We start from the raw sequence: 21,254 nt of genomic DNA on the forward strand, positions 1-21,254 counted from the left end.
GAGTCACGATGCTTTTTTGAACCTTTTGTTAAAACTTTGACCAACAAATTGCGTTTTTACAGTGCGTGCTCCCTATTAACACAGACTTACGCTTTCGAAAACGAGTTTAGAACTATTAAAATCAGGCTTGTGTCATAAAAATTTCTAAAAAGAATGGAGCTAAGATAAGAAAAATTGCTTTAAAAAAATATTACAGAAGCTGTTGCAATACTTGTTTCAATCAAATATCAGAAATTGCGTGCACCCACCTTTGCAACTGCCGTCCTGCCCCTCCTCGAAACCCTCTCGACACTCGCAAGAGTATCCTCCCTCCTCGTTCACGCATTTCTCGAAGGGACTGCACCCGTTGTCATCTTGGTCTGCGCACTCGTCCGTGTCCACGCAGGTGTTGGCTTCCTGAAACGATCATAGACACTCTTACAATCAGATTATTGTGAATTGTAGCCATGATCGGACGTAGAATTTTTGCAAGGAGAAGTGGAGGTTTTCGTATTAAAATAACAAAAAATATTGAGCTCTCGCAAAATAGTAGAAAAACTTAAAATGATTCAGTCTTTATTTTTCATGTTTTTTTTTCGGATAGATTTTTGATAAGAAATTTGAAAAATCTGGTTCATTGAAAAACGCAAAATATACGGAGAGTTGAGCGCAAAATCTGACCAATGAAATTCAATTTGATATCATTAGTCACTAAATCAATATTTTTGAAAACACACAACACATATCTTGGCCAATCTGTTCGAAAATAGGATACTTAACTCTATGTTGTTCAAGCTTAGGTCATATATTGAAAAATCAAAAGACATGCAGTCACTTGCCTGCAGGGAGTATCCTTGTTTGCAGATGCATTTGTAGGAGCCTACTTCATTCACGCACACGGAAGTGGTCGAGTTGCAGTCGTTGTCCATCGCACACTCATTCAAGTCTACAAAAAGTCCATTTTTGAATCAAATTCATCCAAGGTTCAGAAAATTTTGAAAACAATTAATGAAAAATTTCATCAAAATTAAAGATTTAAACTCCTTTTCTAGACAAAACTCAGAACTTCACAATCTGCAAAGAAAAGTTTCTACCTTTGCACTTTGCGAAGTTGGTGGCTTTGGTGAATCCCTCGGGACAGTTGCACTGGTAGGATCCCTCCGTGTTCACACAAGTGGCTCTACCATCACACAGATTCTGCATCTCACACTCGTCCACGTCTAAACAAGGGAGACAGCAGTTGAAGAAGCAGATATGAACATCAGTACAAAACAAACATCACTACTTGAATAGAATTGAAGCCTTTCAAACTTAAAGCTCATTTAAAAATTAAGCAAAAAACGGTTTTTTGTTCAAAGCTCATTGAAAAAAAAACTTTTTCTTGACTAGCTAAGCTACGTGATGGAGTAATCTCCTGAGACTAAGAAAAAAAGACTGGCTTAATCATTAAAAAAAAACCTCAATTTACGATTTTCAAAGAAATATACATGGCTTTAAAGCTCTGTGAATTTCAAGAACAATTTATATTTTGATAAACAAGCCCTAATTTGAGAAAACTGGATCACTAGATCAACTTTTTATTACACTGGGAAATTGGGAAGTTCAAAACTTAAAATGTCATCGATCACGATTTTTCGCCCCATTTTCTCTTTCATAAATGGAGAGCGTCATTTGACTTCCTTTTAGCAAACAAACTTAAATTGAACTAAGAGCACTGAGGCGAAGCTGTGATTCGCAAACACCAGCGATAACACGAAGAAAAGCAGCTTTATAAAGTGAAATGAGCAAAAATAGAAATAAGCCTCGAAGTAGTAAAAATTTGCTACGAATCGTATTCGATCGTGCGACCTCGAGACTAGGTGTCTCACGACCTGCCCTCTCGGCCATGAACTCTTAAATTTCGGCAAACACTAGTCACAAATAAATCAACTATATATGCTAAGGAATTGCCAATGCGATGCATCAAAATTGGCACTAAATAGAAAAAAAACGCAATTCTGCATTTAATAATTTGGAATATAACAAGCTGAAGGCCCTTATACAAACTTTGCATGTAATAAATTGGAAATCATTAAGCCAAAATTTGTCTAAATCTTGCATTTCAAAAAAACAAGATATATTGACTTGGAAAATTGCTGGAAATCAAGCTTTTATTATTGAAACAAATAGCTATTTTCGGCTCATTTGAACAATTTAAAATGCAACAACAGTGTTAAGTTTTCCGCATCGAATGTCAAAGCACATTCTATCAAAAAGCCGTAAAGGTGCCACTAGGGTTGGAAAAAAGAATAGTCTTTCTATTACCCTACAATCGCTTAAGCTGTGCTATAACACTACTACGTGTAAAAAGCGAAGGTCAAACTGCATAAGTAAATTAGACGTGAACAAATATTTGAACTTTTCCTTGAAAAAAAAAACAAAAAATCAAAGCGACCTATATAAGTTTCTTCACTACGTTCATTGACACTTGAAAATATGATATCTATTGTTAGCAACGAGAAGCTGAATATGGGACGGTTCTGGCACTGACCTTCACACGTGACCCCGTTGCCCTCGTATCCCGCTTTGCACTTGCAGTAATACGAGCCCACTTCGTTCACACACTCTGCATTGTCATCACACTTGTTCTCACTTCCTTCTGCACACTCATCCACATCCTCGCACAGGAGGGAGAGTGAGTCACTGGACTGGAATCCTGACTTACACTCGCAAGTGTAGGAGTCACCGTCTGGGGTGCAGCTGGATTTGTCAGAGTTGCAGAAGTTAAGGTCTGGAAATGATTGAAAGATTTACATTCAGGGACGGATTCAGGGGTGAACGCCCTCCTCTCTCAGTTATTCGACCCCCTGCGACCCAAAGGGTCCCCACTTTGTACTATCTTGAGATATCCATTTTTGGCAAAAGTTCCTAAAAATTTTCTAAAGGCGCCAATATATACTTATTTTGAGGGGGAGCGCGCGCCAAAAAACGCAATTTTTTTGGTCCAAATTTTGCAAAAAGTGCCTGAAAACGCCTTTTTTGGCCTGTTTTTTTTTCAACATTTTGCCTGCGGCGCAGAAATTTTGGCCAAAACGGTCTTTTTAGTGCTTTGGGAAAGCTCGGAAAATCAATTTGGTCGATCTGAAAAAAAGGTCGACAAAATTTCTAAAAAGTTTTTGAAAATCCACCCCCTCGAAAAAAAACCTAGATCCGCCCCCTTTTTACAATCAAAACTTCTCTGTTCACAACTTAAAAGCATCTACTTGAAAGTATAACCAAAAATGAATTTTTTAAACAACCTTAATTCCAAGCGATTAGATGTAAGCTAAGAGCATTATGTCAAATAGAATCTTTGCAGCTTACCATCAGATGAGCATGGATCAGTGACGTCACAGCTTGGCAGTTCCTTAGGACAGCATCCGTCATCTCCGCAAGCTGAAAACAACAGTTTCAATGAAAACAAGAGCAGCCGATTGCTGTGCAAATAGCCCAGAATGTTCCAACCACGGTATATCGTTGCAAAATTAAAAAAAATTCAGAAAAAAAACTAAAAACACCAACATTGGTTTTACTTACAATTCATCTATTGTATAAACTAATTCAGTCTCTGAACAAATTTGACGCCACGAGAGAGGCATTATTAACACTTCAAGATTAAATTGGTCAGAAAAACGGAAATAACGTTTTTTCGGCAGCAAGCAAATTTTCCATTGCAAACGCATTACATTTTATCCTAGGGTTTTTATAGCACATTTGCGTATTTGGATATGCAGGTGGTTTGAATTTCTGTCTGAACTAACCTTGACATTCGCCTTCGGAAGTCTTCCTCTCCTGCCCATCTGGACACACACAAGCATAGCTGCCCTCGGTGTTCATGCACTCCTCGCCAGATGGACACTGGAACAGACCGGAGTCCGCACACTCGTCTATGTCCTCGCAGGTGGAGGTGAGACCTGGATCTGCCTCACAGGCTGGACAGGAGAAACTGCCGTTAGTGTTGACACAGTCGCCCAGACACGCATTGCCCACTCGGTTGATGTCCTCACACTCGTTCAAGTCTAAACAGATCATGGCATCAGTTTGTTATTTAAGGACCATGACCATATGTTTAAAAAGAGAATGACCCTCTTGCGTATCTATAAAGGGCCAAAGCAACGTAATCTAATCGCCGCTGCAACTTTTTAACGACTGAGATCTAATAACTGTTTGAAGCATGTGATCATTCTCATTTAAAACCCATCCTAAAGTCATTAAGGTGCTCTTTTCAGTTTACATGTTTTTTTTTCAAATAAAACAATTAGGTAAATCACGTTCTTAACTGCTAGCTGTCAAACATTTATAATTCATTTGATATTTCAAAATCAAGCGATAAAAACGTCGTTAACTTTAAAAATTGCAAATAAGAATTCTTTTCTAAAAAAAAAAACGTCGTAAAAAAGCGGTAAACAATTTTTGTAGACATGGTAATAATATAGTGGATAACTGCAAACGCGATCTCTGAGCTATCTACGCGACACTTACCAACACAGTTAAGTCCATGTCCTTCATATCCATCTTTGCACTCACACGAGAATCCCCCCTCGGGGTCACTCACACACTGTGCCCCCTCGTGAGTACACAACTCATCCCCTCCATTCTCAGGGTCGCACATATCTTCTGCTACGTCACAGTCTGGCCCGGTGAAGCCCTCCAGACACACACACTCCGCCTCTCCTTCTTCGTCCACTTCACACGTGCTCTGTTCCGGACAGTCTGTCTTGTTAGCACAGGGGTCCTCGTCTAGAATAGATTAGGAACTTATTATTTTTTGAAAATTTGAAATGATTCAAACGAGCTCAACTTTTGGTTATTTCAAAACTGCTCAATCTCGTTTGTTTTTGAATTAATGAAACTCTGGATGATATACGTGAGAATGAAATAAACAAGGAAAAAATGACCTTCGCACTCCTCGAATCCGTTGCCAACTTTGCCCTCTTCACATTCGCACTGTGGGTTGACTTGTCCAGGCACCTCTGAGCATCCAGCGCCCTCGGCACACTCGTCTCCGCCTCCGCCACCACAGGGACCATCGCCATCTAAAGGGAATTAAAATAATGACAGAGTGGAGAGAAGGCAGAAGCGTTTTAGCTAGAGTAGTGGTAACCCTTTGCTACCTTAATGCGACATCCGTTTCCTTTTGAAAAGTCTCAATATAAAATAGACCAAGAGCCAAATATGGATTTTTGAACGCAAATCTTTGTAAGGTAGAACATTAAAATTGTTCAAAGTCCGCACACAACCTCTGTTGGTATAAGAAAAGAAGGTAAAATTTACACCGGAAACCATTAAAAAGATATACTCTTGATTGTTCGGGGGTGAGGGAGGAGGGGGGAGGGGGGATGAGATCATTATGTACCTCCGATGCATAGGTATCCGGGCAGACAGATGCACTCGTAGCTGCCCACTGTGTTGGAGCACCTCGCTGTCTCATTACAGTTGTCGTAGCTCAGAAGACACTCGTCAATGTCTGAAAAAAAACAAATTTAAAAAAAAAAAAATACAAGTTAAAGAGTGGCCTAAAACAGACTACAAATATATCGTGAATTTTACAACTTTACCATCACTACTTTCTAAATCGCACTAAAAACAGATTTACAGGATAGAACACTTTTTCTGGCAAAACCATTGCAAAACAGTGTGATTCGTACTTTAAATTAAGCGGTGGACAAAATTGAATCTACCTTCGCACGTGATTCCGTCGCCTTCGAACCCCTCCTTGCACACACACTTGTACTCAGAGAATGTCTGCTCCACTTTGTCCGCATTCTCATCACACACTGATGGTTTTTCACACACCTCTGGCTTAGCCACCTCAGCTGCAGATAATAATGAATGACTTTTTCTTTTTATACTACCAGATGACTGTCGATTAAAAAAGAAACGGTTGCCTATTTTGGATCCCATATAGGTAGCTTCCGCTCGTGTTGATTCACAGATAGTCGTACCGAAAATTCCGAGTATTATAAAAGGCAAAAAAAAACATTCCCGTTTTTTTGTTCCGAACGTATTTGAGGGAAATAACAATAGTACTTACTTGAGTTGCAGAACTCCTCGAAGCAGTCCAAATCAGTGCAGAAGCACTTGAAGCCCTGTGCACTGCTGGTACCCTGGACACTCTGCATGTTGGCACACACCTGGCTCTCCAACTCACACACCTCCTCGTCCTCACACTCGTCTATGTCCACACACACTCCGTCCACTAGTTCATTCCCACCTCCACAAGTGCACTCGAAAGATCCGTCCTTGTTCTCACATTTTTGCTACAGAACGCAGTTATCATGGTTGGAGGAGACTAATGATTCATTTATTATCGTAGAATGAGAAACTTAGAGGAGAAATATCTGATTTGAGCATCTTGTGATCGTGATATGAAGCAATAGTTTCTTGTGAAGGCATGGAGAGATTAAGTTTTAATGATTGCACATTATGTTTTAGTACAAAAAAGATTGCCAAATGAAAATGTTTATCAATTTTTTTTTTGCATATCCTAAAAGTTTCCAAACAGATCAAAGAACCATTGAGACTGATCAGAGAAAAATTGCTGCACGTAAATATAAAACCAAAGCAATGTAAATTTTGCTGGTTCATTATAGAAATGAGTTCAAAGTATGAACGAACAGAAACTTGAATCCAAATTTATGATAGAAATGCGTTGAGGCTTTTTCTTAAACTAGCAAAGTCAAAAAGTGCCAATTCGTTTTACCTTAGTAGATAATGCATAAGCCGGCGGAAGTGGAGAGAGGAGCGAGGAAAAGGAAAACTTCTTTTAATACTGGCTCCTATCAGCGTTGAATATATCAAGCTTCTACGACAACGGGAACATCATCAAAAAGTGCATGTTTTTTTTCAGAAATTGTATTGCATCATTGAAAAATTAAATAAGTTTTGATAAACTAAACAGAATTAAGATTAAATTAATTGAAATCATTTTTTTCATTCAATTCCATGTTTTTCTTGCAACTGAAGTTGCTGTTGCCCCCTTAGCTTTCAATATATCGAATTTTTGATTTGCCGCATCCAGTTTGATTTGCTCAAAAAAAATCTAAATGGATGACTGGTTTCCTTTAGAAAATTTAACTACTCAAAAGATGCCAACTTTCAGCGGCATTTGTTTTCTTGATTAGTCCAGCAGCAGAATTTAGGTAACAATCGCAAATGTTGACTTCAAAAAGAGGAAGCAAAAAATAGTTTCAATATTATCGCTTTCGATGTAGACGCGTTGGAAGTATGAGGCTACCTCGTCGTTTTTCGTTCATAATTTCGTCGAAATCAAACTTGTCAGAAAATTTTTTGATCTCCTCAATAACCAAGTAAAGGCGGAACCAAGTCGAAAAACAAAACTTATAGCTGTAATTAGACGCAAAGCCGAATTCAATTCATGATTGCTGCTCTCATACAGGCATTCATTTGTTTTCAGTTGAACGCCAGACGTAAGTGAAATTAACCAATTTTAAGCAAAGCTATTAAAAGCATTGTCGGTTGACAAGTGGCAGATTTGTGGGTCTTTCATCTGCCTTCTGTGTCAACTTAGGGTCCGATTAATCGTCGATCGACAAGCAAAAGATAACTGAACGGCTTTTTTGGATACAGACTGCGGGCAACTCGCTATGATGCAGTTTTTGACTGATACTTTTTGATTTTTTTGTGTCCTGTTTCGTTTTTGGGATCCCCAACTCGGAAACTTCAAGTGAATGTTTTCATTCTTTTTTTCGTGTTTCTTTGTAAACTTGTGGTCAATGATAGCACGTGTTTTCCAATTCTGCTGAGACAGACCCCAAGAAAATTGACTCATTTGGTAATTGTTAGAATTTGGAAAAATGAGTTAGTTTCTGTTTCAAGTTTGTCATATCGAAAATTGAGAAGTAAAACTTGTGATCTGTGACAATTACTTGAATTTCAGGTTCGAAGTGGAGAATGAGTTTTTTGAACAATTTGTACTAAATGTGAGTCCACAAATTTGGATTAAATGATTTAACACGTGCTGTTATCATTCCGATTCCAGTTAGCGCTTTTAAAGATAAGATTCGTAATGCGGCAAATTGAAATAGTTTAGATTAGCATAGGGAAGCATGATATAGGGTAGATTGAAATAGGGTATATTGTTCTGCTAACCTTTCTAGCTCTTTTTCCTTTTCCCCCCACCTCACACGAGCTTCAATTTTTTAGTCTAACGAGTGGTTTTACCAGGTTGAGTATAAAGACCAAATATGCTTGTCGTGGCCTGATTAGTCTGTAAATAAATTTTCAAAACAATCGGAAAATGTGGTCAACAAATTTACATGTAGAAATTTGCAGGTGAGGGAAAGGAAAAGAGCCACCTTTCTTTCTCAGAAAAATGTTTTAATATCTTTAATATCTTTTAAAGAAATTTTGACCCATTTTTTGGGCTTGGCACATGCTAAAAGCTACCTTTTCTGCCAGAAAATTTAAGCAAACTGATTTATAAAGAACAATGTTACCGAATTGTCTCACAGGTGAAGCAATTCTGTTGACAAAACGGCACTGTAAGTTGAAAATTACTCACAGTGATGCATGGGTTGTTTTGTTCGCACTCGTTCAGTTCAACACAACGTCCCTTCCCGTTCTTGTAGTATCCATCGTCACACTTGCACACAGACCCACCACTTCCCAGAACACACTCCGAGTTGGGGGGACAGTCCTCTGCAGAGAAAAAAAAACAAACAATGGTTAGAAAAAAGTCAGATTTATATTACTTAGTTGTCGAATAGTTTTCGCGACCAGTAAATCTTTGATTGGTTTGAAAATCAAGTTAATAATCTGAAAAGAAGTTTTAAAAGGCATAACTCAATCATAAACTTACTAGATTTCTCCAACGATTTCTCCAACGAATAAAAAAAATTTTCGAAATAATTCACCTGGTAATTTTAATTGGAAAATTTTCAAAAATAATCAACAATGGTTCTAATAAACTGATAACTAACGCATTTTATGATTTGCTACAGCTCTTTTAAAGAAATGATAAATCTGGCACCGCCCATAAGACACTTGTCCGTACGAGATCTGACTAATTTACCAGGACAAGCGGGCTCCAATTTGCTGCAGTTGAACCCATCCCCAGAGTAGCCCTCCTCCTTGTCACAGTAGCAACTGTAGCTTCCCTCTGTGTTATTACAGATGCCCCCTTGTAACGCACACTTGTGCTTATCCTCCACACACTCGTCCACGTCTGAACAAAGAAAGGTCAAGTATCAGATTCTGCTATATATCTTTATACGAAAAGAGCAATCCGATTTTTTTTACATTCCAATATTTTTGTAACGATTTGGGTAAAAAATTGATCACTTCATTAAAAAATAACTACTTCTGAATTTTTTTCAGTAAATTCCGTATCCGTTTTTTTGTCTTTCTGAGCGCTTTTTCAAAAATGTGCAAGAAGCTCGATAAGAGGTTTTTCTAGGAGGTTGATGGCTGAAAAAGAATGCAGCTGGAAAAAGATTACAACGGTTCCAAATTTTACCTTCGCAGTCGAATCCATTTCCAGTCCATCCTTCTCCGCACACACATGCATAGCTACCCTGTACGTTGAAACACTCGGCTTCCTCGTGACACGAAGTCGTCTCCGGCACTCTGCACTCGTCTATGTCCTCACAACCTCTGCCCGCGAAGCCTACGTCGTAGTATCCCTTGTAGCAAGTGCACTCATAGTTTCCGAGCTTGTTCGTACAAGTGGAGTTGCCGCCGCACACTTCAGGTTCAGTGAAGCATTCATCGATGTCTAGAAAGAGTGGAATTTGTTTTAGTCTAATTCGTTAACTATAATAGCAATTACTCATATTTTGATGTAGTCCCTATTTTGTTTTTAAACATTCGCAATGTTAAGCAAAAAAAAATTTTAAGTATTTTTCATGTCAACAAAATAGTTACAGTTTATAAATTTGTCCCATTGGCATGAAAAACAACTTTGTTGACAATGATTTATCAATTTGAGATGTCAGAAATGATCAGAAATCATGGCTGTGGCGTACCAGTGCATAAGAAGCCTGATCCCTCGAATCCGGCCTTGCACTTGCACGTGTAGGCACCGTCTGTGGTGGGACTGGGAATGCAGATGGCATTGTCATCACAGTTGTCGATGTCCAGAGCACACTTGTCTTTGGCTAACAATACAAATATGCAAATATCATTAGTTGTACGGACCATTTCAAAACAAAACTCAGTTTGCTTAACGTCTCTAAAATCACAAGAAACTTATAGATTAAATAAGCTATATTATCTATCGCTCTTTAAAAATTTTTCAAATGATTTATAAAATAAGCCTAAGAGATTTTTTCTATGTTATTACTTTAAACTATGAATGCTGCAAATATTTTTTCTCATCATATAATTGTTTTGACCACCGAAGTTGAGAAGCTGATTTGGTTTCAGGTGTTTTTAGTTCCACGAAAATTAGGCACTACAAATGTAGAGTTGAATGTCGCACGCCATAATTAACATGTCAACGATATGGTTATCCGGTATTTAAATCATTCTAAACATAGCAAACAAACAGTTGGAAAAGAATCAATGGACGCAAGTACACACAAAACAATGCAACTGACAGTTGGAAAAGAGTAATGAACACAAGGAAACAAAAAAAACAGAACTTTGTTTTTTGAAAAAACTTCAACTTTCGAATTTTAAAGCAGGCAAGACTGCTCGTATCAGGACGAAGCCCTGAATATTCCGACTGCCTTTTAAGGTTTATGGAGCAGTAATAACTTTAAAAAATTAAAAGTAAAAAAACTTTTTTCTAAAATTTGAAACTTTTAATGAAAATCATCCCCCCACACGCCATATAAACAACAAAAGCATAAATTTCACTCCTCGTAACAAATCTGTTTTTTTAGCAACTAAGCTTCTTTAAACCAATTTGGAAAGATTTCTTGGACGGATTAAATCTCCGCTTACGCGTTAATAGCGCGAAATATATCGCACGTTAATTGTCCCAAATTGGCAATTTTTAAACCCCCATAACTTTACAAAAAATGATAACAGGTAAAATATCTTTTCAAATTTAAGCTCAGGACAGCAATACTTTTTGAATGATATTAAAAAATTCCGTCAAAAATGGCTAGTTAAAAAGTCGAAATTTGTCTGAAGAAAAAAAAACCCACCCCGAGCACAAATATTCCGTTACTTTCGTATCGAAAGTCGGAACAAAAATAGATACCTTTTAAGCTTTGAATTTAACGAAAAATTTATGATTGACACCCTTTGAAAAACTGAACCCAATTTGAGAAAACTGGATCAATAGAACTTTTTTATTCAGCTGGCAAATCTGAAAATTAAAATCCACTTTTGAAACTGGAAATTGATCACGTTTTTTTGTGACCTTTACACTTTTGCTGTTCGATAGTGAAGTTTGCCTTCCTTTCAACATTGGAAATAAAAAATCAAAATTGAAATTGCACAAAAATCAAAACTGAGCACGAACAAATTTTAAGACTTTTCCTGAAAAAAAATAATCACGAATTATATTAGAATCTTCACTACGTTCATCGACTCTAAATTAGACAGAGTAGCTATAAAATTGAATGCGGAGCACCTTTGTCATAAGAAATAACAGTTTTCAAAAACTTTTTTCATACTAAAGAAAAAAAAATTGGTTCGATTTTTTAAGATAATTTTTCAAATGTGCTGATTGAACAACAACTTACGACTCTTGTTTTTAACTCCATTTTTTGCGTTAAATCAAACAACTTTCATATTATTCCTAATTTCGACATTTTCGTATTTTTCATCTTGAAATATTGTTACTGACCTGTGCATGTTTTTCCGTCACCAGAGTATCCGGGCAGACACTGGCATTGGACTCCCTCTGGAGTGGGCTTGCACGTGGCATCCTTGTGGCACCACTCGTTCGTCTCACACTCCTCCGACACTGCACAAATCACACATAATCATCAAATTATTTTATCACAAACTTCATATACTGGGTCGAGTATTGCATTATCTGAGCTCAAAAATAAACTGTAAAAACAACGATAATGGTAATCATATGCACAATCGTTACGGAGCCAACATTAGCGGAGACGGTAATGTGGCGTTAGGTACGCTTATGATGATACAAAACTTGAACTTACGCATGCACGCCTTTAGAGTGATGTTCATTGTGTATCCATCTGGGCAATCGCAGAATCCTCCGGAGGGGTCGGAAGGATTCGTTTTACACGTTCCATTGCCACACAAGCTGCCAGCATCATCAAACCAACACACATTGTCCCAGTCTAGACAGACAGAAATGATTCTCAAATCTTGTGGAATTAGATTAAAATTGACCAGTTGTAATTAAAAATATCTAAGATCAATTTATCGACAAAAATTTGACCATAGTTAGTAATTTGATTGAGGAGTTTGATGATGTTAAGCTTGCGACTACAATTCAAAACTTTTTCTGCCATTTGATTCAAAACTCTTTCTGACAAAGAAAAAATTGAGCTCATTTGATATACAGAGACGTACAACTATACATGCTCTTGATAATTGACTATGTTGTAGGACTTACCGACGATGACACAAGTTCCGTTCTCTTTGGCGTATCCTCTCTTGCATGGACACTCGTAGAGCAGCCCTGTCTCTAGGGGATCCGAGTCGATGCAGTAGGTAGTGTTTTCATCACACTCGCTCAACTCCAGCGCACACTCGTCAATATCTGTTCACACAAGTTGACTCAGTAGTCCATTTTATAGTTATTCTGCTTTTATAAATAATATTTTATTTGTGGTGTCGGTTAAGCAGAGGAGCTTTTCGCAAGCCAATCAGATCGTTAAGTTTTTAAGCGTCGGATTGCATTAATTGAAAAATTGAGTACAAATTGCAAATCAAGTAAAAATTTCCAGCTCAAAAATGCGTAAATATTGCTTGAATTTCTAAACTATCCAAAGACTGCCAAGTTTGATACTATTTTATGACATTTTACCAAGAATTTTTCGAATACTCGTAAAAGTTTGATACAGGAGCCTTTGGCGCAATACATGCTAAAATTGAAAAAAGACGCAATTTTTTGGCCAAAACGTGTCTAAAAACGGTCTGTGGCTCAAAAAAAGTGTCTGAAAATTTTGGCAAAATGAATTGTTTCAATTGAGCGGGCTCAGATAGTCAATATGGTCAACCTAAAAAAAACATTAAAAAAAAACAATTTTCGAAAATTCATCATGGGGGCATATTTCTAATCGATTGAAATGGAAGGGTAATTATTATACTCACTGGTGCAATCCTCCACTCTGGGATAGGTTGACTGGAGACCTTCTTTGCAGACACAGTCATAATAGCCCACTGTGTTCACACACTCCGCATTCTCCGCACAAATGAACCGACCCAACTCACACTCGTCTATGTCTAAACGACAGGAGGCAACAGCCAACTTCTATCATAGCCCAATAATTAACAAATAATTATATCTATTGCACGGGTCGTCCTCATGCGCAAAGTACCGATGACAGAATATGCAAAAACTGAATACGCTAGATTTTAATCAGCCAATCAGAATTTATTACTCATAAATTTGAAATAAATAAGCGATAAAATCAGCCAGTGTAAGACAGCTTCAATCTTCAATGACATGACTAGTTGACAAATTGTCGTGAATTTGTCCTTAGCAAATCTAAATAGCCTTCCCTATTTCAGATGGCTACCGCATCTCAAAAAATAGTCCCTGTTTATGTACATCAACTTCAAATCATTTTAGTATGCCGAGTGCCACTAAGTAATATTTGAGCGCAGAGCTCGCGACGAATAACCTAAACTGAATTTTGTAATAGCAGTGCATAAAACAATCGATTCCGATTGGCTGAAAGATCTACCTGACAACTAAGCCAACATCCTAAATTTGTTTGAGCAGATGACAATTACTACTGGGATACTTACCCTTGCAGTTCTGGTCATCGGCCTCGCTGTCAAACCCATTCACACACATACACGTGTCTGCATATTTGCCTGTGTCTTCATTCAGGTCCTCCACACATTCATTATTCTCTTTATCACAAAAGCTATTATCGCACTTCTTCAAACACTCGCCCTTCTTTCTCGTGTAGTCTTCGATACACGGACACTGCAAACATCAAATAAACCGAATGTTATTACGCTAGTATGTATCTAATTTTAAAAGAAAGCGGGCAATATTTATACCAACTTCACTTTTTTCCCAAAACTTTTGATGATTGTCAGTCGATTCAAAACCATTGCGAAACAACTCCCAAGAGAAACCCAAGATCCACCCCTGTTTAGTATGGAAAAGACCGATCACATAATATTGATTTTTGACACATTCTCGCCAAATCATAGCTTCATTTCAAATCATCATATGATACGATTTGGTAATCTAGTGAAAATGAAAAAAAAAAGAAAATGAAACAATGAAAACTGCTGACGTTGAATCCGCCCTGTGTGTTCTTGCACTCCTGGTTGTCCTTCTCGTCGCAGTCGTGCAGTGGATTGGCGCCCTCGTCTTCCTCAGTGCACTCGTCTATATCCTCGCACTCCAACTCCTCATTACCCTCCGTGGGTCGCCAGTACTCGTAGTCGTAGCACATACACCTAGAGAGACACAACAAACCATTTCATTCGCCGCTTCCCTGCATCTGTGTATTTTATTTCTTTTTAAACTTATCTTCTTATCGCCCGATTAGTACAATCATAAATTTGACACAGAGGCGAAGCGATACAACACAAACATAGCATGACAAACTGGCAGACATAAATTGAGACGAAAGCCGCTGAGTCGTAAGAAAAGTTTTGAAAATTTCGAGGAAAGCTAGCTCTACCAAAATTGCTATAAAAAATTCACCAGTCTTGAATAAAGTTCACCATAAACAAATATGAAAACTGAAAATAACATTTGCATAGCAAAAAAGCGGTATTTAAGCCGAACTTTTTGAATGAATTGAGTTCAGTTTGCGTGTTAGCGGGTAATTTAATGTTTTTATGAAATTTTTTATTGCTTTATGCAGACACCCGCATAAGGCAAAAAAAAATTTCATAAAAAAATATAAAAAACAATAAATTATCTCCTAACACGCAAAGTAAACTCAATTCACTCATCAAACGATGCAATATGATGCCACTAAGCTGAACAAGTATAAAGCAAAGACAACAAGAAAAACTAAACTGGAAATTATACCAAACCAAAAATGGTAATTTTGAAACCCTCAAAAAAAGGAATAGAATGGGAAATTTGAAAACAGACCAAAATATGCCTGTTCCTTGACTAAATTGCTGATTTGAGAAAATGATTCAGTTATTTTGTTGGACAAGTTTTTTACAGGACAAGATGTTAACAAGAAAAATATTCAAACAAATAAAGCTTTTTAAATCTTTTAACTCAATTACTTCCACCAATGGGTCTCTAGAAATTGCTTTCAGGAATTATTAAAAAGTTCAACCTTCAAAAAGAGTCCGTAAGACGAAAACCTAAGCTGGAAAAAACAAACAGACAGACGATCATCCAAAAAAAGAACATTTCTAGTTTAAAAAAACAGGTCACGGTCTGATTTGAACCACAAACCTTTGTCGTCTCAAACAGGTGTATTACCTCTAGGCGATATGCCCTGGGTGATTTATTGATTTGGAATTTTAAAAAAAGCAAGATGAAATATCTGCGAAATCTTGTGAACAAAATTGTTTACGAAAAAAAGTCTAGTACCCGGTTGCAACACCCTTGCTTATGGCAAGGGTAACAAGCACGGATTTTGAAGACTTTTAAACATAACCATGATGCACAGAATCCAATTTTGTCGGAAGTGTGGGAAGTAAGGGTCATCAAATGTATCAAACCTAATTCGGGGGTTACTTTTTTTACTATTCAATATAGAATTCAATTTTGACGAGCCAAACTTAAAAACTGACAAATAAATTCATCGCACTTCGAACTGTTGTTTCTCCCGGGACTGCCATAAAAGCTTTGCTCAAGTATCATTTTTGTGAAAAATTGGTTCTCGAGTTAAATTTTTAGTTTTAAGGAAACTACAGAGTACAGGACTGATTTAAAATATCCGGACAAAACGCTTAAAACTTTAACTTTAAAATCCGTTTTTTGTTCAAATTGGTTGACTTTAGTTGAAATTTTTTTTTAGCAGTATCACTGCAGTACAATTTGTTTTGCGAAATTCAGGCTCAAATTTTATCCCAGAAACAGATCAATTTTTTTAGTCAATCAAAAGTTACGCCAAAGTTACCGAGTGAAGCACTAACAAAGTATATCAAGGTAAGCCTTTTACGCAGCATAAGAAAGTTGAAGAGGTGGCGTCCCTCATGCTTGAGGGACCGAATGCTTGAAATTAAATTTAGCTTACTTTCAGCCAATCAGAATTAAGTATTCAAAATCTCAAAGTAAATCGCGAAAATCTCGAAGTAAGAAAATAAATCCAGGCCATTAGTGTTAATACTGACCGATTAGATAATAGGCAGATAAATTTTCAACTTGAACTCATAAATCCTGATGTTTATCTGAATAGTATTGTGGTTGTAACCCGCAATTTGTAATATTTTTGATTATTTTCCATTGATTTAATACAATTTCTGTTAATAATGACTCCGATTTTGTGAGAAAGGCATTTAGCCAATAGGAACGCTTGGCGATTTTGATTGTTTGAAATTTTTCAAGCATTCGGTCCCTAAAGCATGAGACACCTCCCCAGTTGAAGGGTACAATCTCCAAAATATATGGCGCAAAAAGCTTAAAAAATATTTTTAGATATACATTTTTTGTCTATCAAACAAAATAAATTGATTTATACAATTATTCGGAGATGATACCCTTCTTAAACTTGGTACTGCGTAAAAGGTTCACTTTGATATTGTTTTGGACCCGGCAGTTTTTTTTTGATTGACTGAAAGTCAAAAATATTCGTTTTTTGGGGGGTAAAATTTAAGACCCGAATTTCGCAAAACAATTCATTTCATATTAATTCTGCTAAGATTTTTAGCCAGTTTTGTCTTCATCATTTCTCACCTAAAGTCAGCCCAATTTGAGAAAGACTCATTTTAAATTTCAAGTTTTAAGCAGGATAACTTAAATCAGCACTGTAAAGTTTAACGATATACAACTATGTTCTTCATGAATCTCCCAGGTTTCGCACCACGCATATTTCGCCCCTCTTAAAATCAGTGGCACATTTAGCCCCTTATATTTTTACACATTTCGTTCTCGCACGTTTCGCCCCTAAGGTATTACACAGTAAATTAACCGCAGCTTTCTTAGTTTACGATTTGAGGGGTGAAATTTGTCAAATGTACTCACGTGTAGTTTCGTTTCAACTCCGAGTTCCTGAAATCCAGAGGCACTGAAATGCAGTCAGCATTCACACACTCATTCTCGAGACAGGGATCAGACTCTTGGCAGAACTCGTCATTGGTGCCTTGGTTGCCCACCTCGTATCCTTCGGGACACGAACAGCTGTACTTGTACTCGGCTCCGAACTTGAAAGTGGCACACACTCCGGGGCTGCACGTCTCGGGTTTGACACAGGGGTCGAGAGCTGCAACAAGCACGTTTATCATACTCGGAGGAAAAATTTACTCAGAGAGAGAAAAATTTACTCGGAGACAGAGAGAGAAAATATTTCAATGATTAACGCTGGAATGACTTGCCAATTCTATTGCGCAAACGCTGTAGCAAGGGATGGAAAAAACAACAGGACAAAGTAAAAACCAAGATATGGAAACTTAGAAAACAAAAAAAACCATGCATTGGTTTTACAAATGAGTTGCTAGCCTAAATTCAAAACATTTAAAAGTCCGTCATCAGTCGGATAAGTTTGACATTAATTTTTATCAATTTTCCAGCAAAATTTCCTCTATTGAAACTACTTTGAGGAAATATTTGCAGTTCAAATTTGCAAACTGAGCTGAGAAAAGATCAAACTGAAAGATAAACAACATAGCCAACAGACATTTGGAAAAGAGTCTATGAATGCAAGTAAACAGAAAAAATTGACTGACTTGGTCTTTAAAAATCCTCAATTTACGATTTTAAAAGAAAAAATATATGGGATTGAAGCTCTCTGAATTTCTGGAACGATTTTTGATTGACACTTTTTTCGCTGGGAAGTTCGATATTTAAATTCCACTTTCGAAACAAGAAGTCGGTTACGTTTTCCGTGACCACGGGTTGACCTCCATACGCCGAAAATGCTAATCATACAATTCCATACATCAAGTGTATGGGAAAATGCTTATCATAGAGATTTCATACAACTTTCTGTACGTATGGCATTGTATGTTAAGAAGTTTTTCATATATGAAAATTGTATGAGAAGAAGTTTTGGTCAACCCGTGACCTTTACACTTTTGCTGTTCGATAGGGGAGTTTGCCTTCCTTTTAACAAAGGAACTGAACTAAACTTGAAAAGAAATCAAAAATCAACCACAAAAAGTAAATTTGAGCCTTAACCACGTTTAGACTTCGACTCAAATAAAAACTAAAAAAATCATCGCGATCTATATAAAAGTCTGATCTATGTTCACCGACTCTTAAAAAGAGGTAGAATAAAAACCTCCCACAGCAAACAAATTGGCCACCTGCAAAATCAAAAATATATTTTTAAGTGCATGAAAGAACCGGATAGATATCAGAAGAACCGTGTCTTAAACCAAAACTAATATTCCTAATGGTTCCCTGGGTAGCATGAGAAGCTAACAAAATATCAGAAAACATTGTCTCCAAAACTATTTTAATTGTCCAAAACGCTCAACAAAACTTTCTCGACATGGCTCTTTTTTAGTTTCCACCACACTAACTATGTGGTATTTTCATGCAAACTTTGCTGATGGTTATGGCGAAATGCGTAAAATAGGATGGTTATCCATGAAAAACGAAAGTGGTCACTATGGATTCTGTTAATCATGCCAAATTTCATTACATTGTATAAGTCAGCTCTATTTTTCAAATCAAATGTGAGGGTTCGAAATGGCCCTAAGCTGAGTAAATTACCAGGGGGTCTCAATTTAAATAAATTAAACAAAAGTTAGTTTAAGTAAGATAACATAGAATAATATAAATCTTCATTGTTTCGACTTTCGAAGAAGGTGCGGAATATCTATGCTTGTTTAAATAAACTCACGTTCGCATATGAAACTGCCATCAGGTTGAGTGAGCTTCAGAGTGCCAGGATCACAGGTGCATCTGAACCCATTCAACTTATCAACACAGTTGGAATACTCGGGACACTCGGCCTCCTCGCAGTCGTCTATGTTGACGCAGTTTTCGTTCTCGTCTTTCTCGTACCCTGAATCGCACTCACAGGAGAAGGAGCCTTCGTTATTAAGACAGCTGGTGCCTGACTTGACACAGTTGTGAGTGTTCTCTTCGCATTCGTCGATGTCTAAAAATGCTATATTCGTTTATCTATATTCTTTATATTTCAAATGACTATTTGAAAAGCTGGATTAACCGGGAAAAAAGTAATTTTGGAGTAAAACTTTAATTGATTCTGACGGAGTCTAACAAGAAACTTTAGCTCGCTGGTTCCAAAAAAAGATAGCCAAGAAAAAAAAAGAGAAAAAATGGGAAAAACATCTTCTGATTTCCTCCTTGAAATCGGCAATGTAATCAGATTTTTAAACTTGAGCACAGTTTTTCCATAAGTTGAAACAAAAACCGATGCCGGCAGAGCGATAAGAAAACTAATTTAAGGCAATTTCGATGAGCCAGTTGACTGACCTTCACAGGCATCGTCATCATTGAGTCTGAAGCCATCTTGACACTTGCAAGAGAACCCTCCATTGTAGTTCTCACAGTCAGTGTTGTCAGGACACACGTCCCCACTAGAAGAGGCACACTCGTCTATGTCCACACAGGAGCCATCGCTCTTTTTCTCGTACCCGAAGTCGCACTCACAGGAGAAGCTGCCCTGGGAGTTCTTGCAGTACGAGAGAGCGGGACAGGCGTGGATGCCGCGAGCACATTCGTCAATGTCTGCACAGTAAGCGAGTTATATTTGATAGGATATCACAAAAATAAACAAAATTTTTCACAAACAAAGCTGCAAAATAGGCGCTAGATTTCAATTCTGAGCAGGCGACTTATCGCGAGTTTGCTTATTCAAATTATTCAACATTCTAACTCTCTCCTCCCTTATCTTTTGTGATAAAAAATAACAAAATCATTCGTAAAAATTGATCAAAAATTAATGTTTCTTTGCTCAATATAATCTTTCAAACTTAGAGTAAAAACATCAAACTTTCAGAAATTGGACCGTTTTTGTTCCGACCATTTCAAAAATGGGGAGGAACTTCGTATTCGGGTATGTTTTAGTTTTTTTGTTTTCCTCACAAATCAGGTACCACAAATAAAATTTGGTTTTTTCGAGTAAAGTTAGTTTTCGGATTTTTTTAGCGCCATTTGGGAATTAAAAATTTTCTGCAATAAAAAAATTGAATTTTTTTTTTTGATTTTTCTAAGTCATTTTTGCACAAAAACAATTGTCTAATTTGCCTATTTTACAATGACTGTCGAATATTTCTAAGTTCCAGTTTTTGATTCAGATCCTTTAATCACACCACGCAAAAAAACGACAAAAAACATGAAAAAAAAAACTTTTTTGTATTTTTTAAGGTTGGTCGGAACATGCTCAGTAAACGGCTATCTTTTTTTAGCATGTGATTGATTACCTTCGCAAACAGATCCAGCAGCCACCAGTTCGAATCCCTCGGGACAGTCGCACACGAATCCACCGGGAGTATTGCTGCAAATACCATTCTTGCACGTGCCAGGCATCTGCGCGCACTCGTCAATGTCTGCACAACAAATAACAACACTTTTTAAGGACAATTATAGTTCAAAAACGCATAAGCCAGTGTTTTTGCTCTAAGAGTCGCCACTCTCACAGTTTTTCTTTCTAGTAGAACAATTATTGGCCATTTTGTCCATGGCGACGCCAATGGTCTTAGATCTTCATGTTCCATACACCAATTTATAAATGTCTCAAAAAGCGGTTTAACTTTCTAAAACAGATGATAACAATGTTTATATGGATATTAATGAGAGTGCGTACCTAGGCATACGTGGCAGTGTGCGATGAATCCAGTCTGACATTGGCAAGAGTATCCACCCACTGAGTTGACACACTCCGAGGAGGGCAGACACTCGTCACTCGCCTCCATGCACTCGTTCACGTCTAAACAGACAGAGCAGGACAGATGAATGAAATCAATTAGAGTTGAAAAATTGTCAAGGTCACCGTGCGACTACTGAAACGTCTACAGAAATTTTCTACAGCAATGTATTTTTTGCTATGAATTATCAAGCTGTAGGGTGTCAT

The 21,254-nt window shown here is 37.3% G+C and overlaps 1 protein-coding gene across 3 annotated transcripts in view; it reads right to left on the reverse strand.

Annotated features, from left to right (window-relative positions):
- LOC134841143 (uncharacterized) overlaps positions 1-21,254 on the reverse strand; it is a 112,121-nt gene that overhangs the window by 22,824 nt on the left and 68,043 nt on the right. Inside the window, exons 66-91 of one of the 3 annotated variants that reach the window (XM_063856939.1) lie at positions 20,988-21,110; positions 20,605-20,730; positions 19,655-19,909; positions 19,056-19,316; positions 17,234-17,471; positions 14,367-14,532; positions 13,864-14,047; positions 13,204-13,335; positions 12,503-12,649; positions 12,081-12,224; positions 11,759-11,878; positions 9,984-10,115; positions 9,476-9,733; positions 9,032-9,184; positions 8,522-8,658; positions 6,032-6,257; positions 5,679-5,813; positions 5,354-5,464; positions 4,896-5,033; positions 4,480-4,737; positions 3,759-4,016; positions 3,322-3,393; positions 2,510-2,749; positions 1,074-1,199; positions 819-925; positions 249-396 (exon numbers count right to left, since the gene is read on the reverse strand). In XM_063856939.1, coding sequence (XP_063713009.1) covers positions 249-396; positions 819-925; positions 1,074-1,199; positions 2,510-2,749; positions 3,322-3,393; positions 3,759-4,016; positions 4,480-4,737; positions 4,896-5,033; positions 5,354-5,464; positions 5,679-5,813; positions 6,032-6,257; positions 8,522-8,658; positions 9,032-9,184; positions 9,476-9,733; positions 9,984-10,115; positions 11,759-11,878; positions 12,081-12,224; positions 12,503-12,649; positions 13,204-13,335; positions 13,864-14,047; positions 14,367-14,532; positions 17,234-17,471; positions 19,056-19,316; positions 19,655-19,909; positions 20,605-20,730; positions 20,988-21,110 — 4,395 coding nt within the window. Of the gene's footprint in view, positions 1-248; positions 397-814; positions 926-1,073; positions 1,200-2,509; positions 2,750-3,321; positions 3,394-3,758; positions 4,017-4,479; positions 4,738-4,895; positions 5,034-5,353; positions 5,465-5,678; positions 5,814-6,031; positions 6,258-8,521; positions 8,659-9,031; positions 9,185-9,475; positions 9,734-9,983; positions 10,116-11,758; positions 11,879-12,080; positions 12,225-12,502; positions 12,650-13,203; positions 13,336-13,863; positions 14,048-14,366; positions 14,533-17,233; positions 17,472-19,055; positions 19,317-19,654; positions 19,910-20,604; positions 20,731-20,987; positions 21,111-21,254 lie in introns of all 3 variants that reach the window. The other 2 variants (XM_063856940.1, XM_063856941.1) reach the window with 2 other exon arrangements.

The sequence above is a fragment of the Symsagittifera roscoffensis genome, chromosome 3 (assembly GCF_963678635.1).
Source record: "Symsagittifera roscoffensis chromosome 3, txSymRosc1.1, whole genome shotgun sequence".
In the NCBI taxonomy this organism is placed as follows: domain Eukaryota; kingdom Metazoa; phylum Xenacoelomorpha; order Acoela; family Convolutidae; genus Symsagittifera; species Symsagittifera roscoffensis.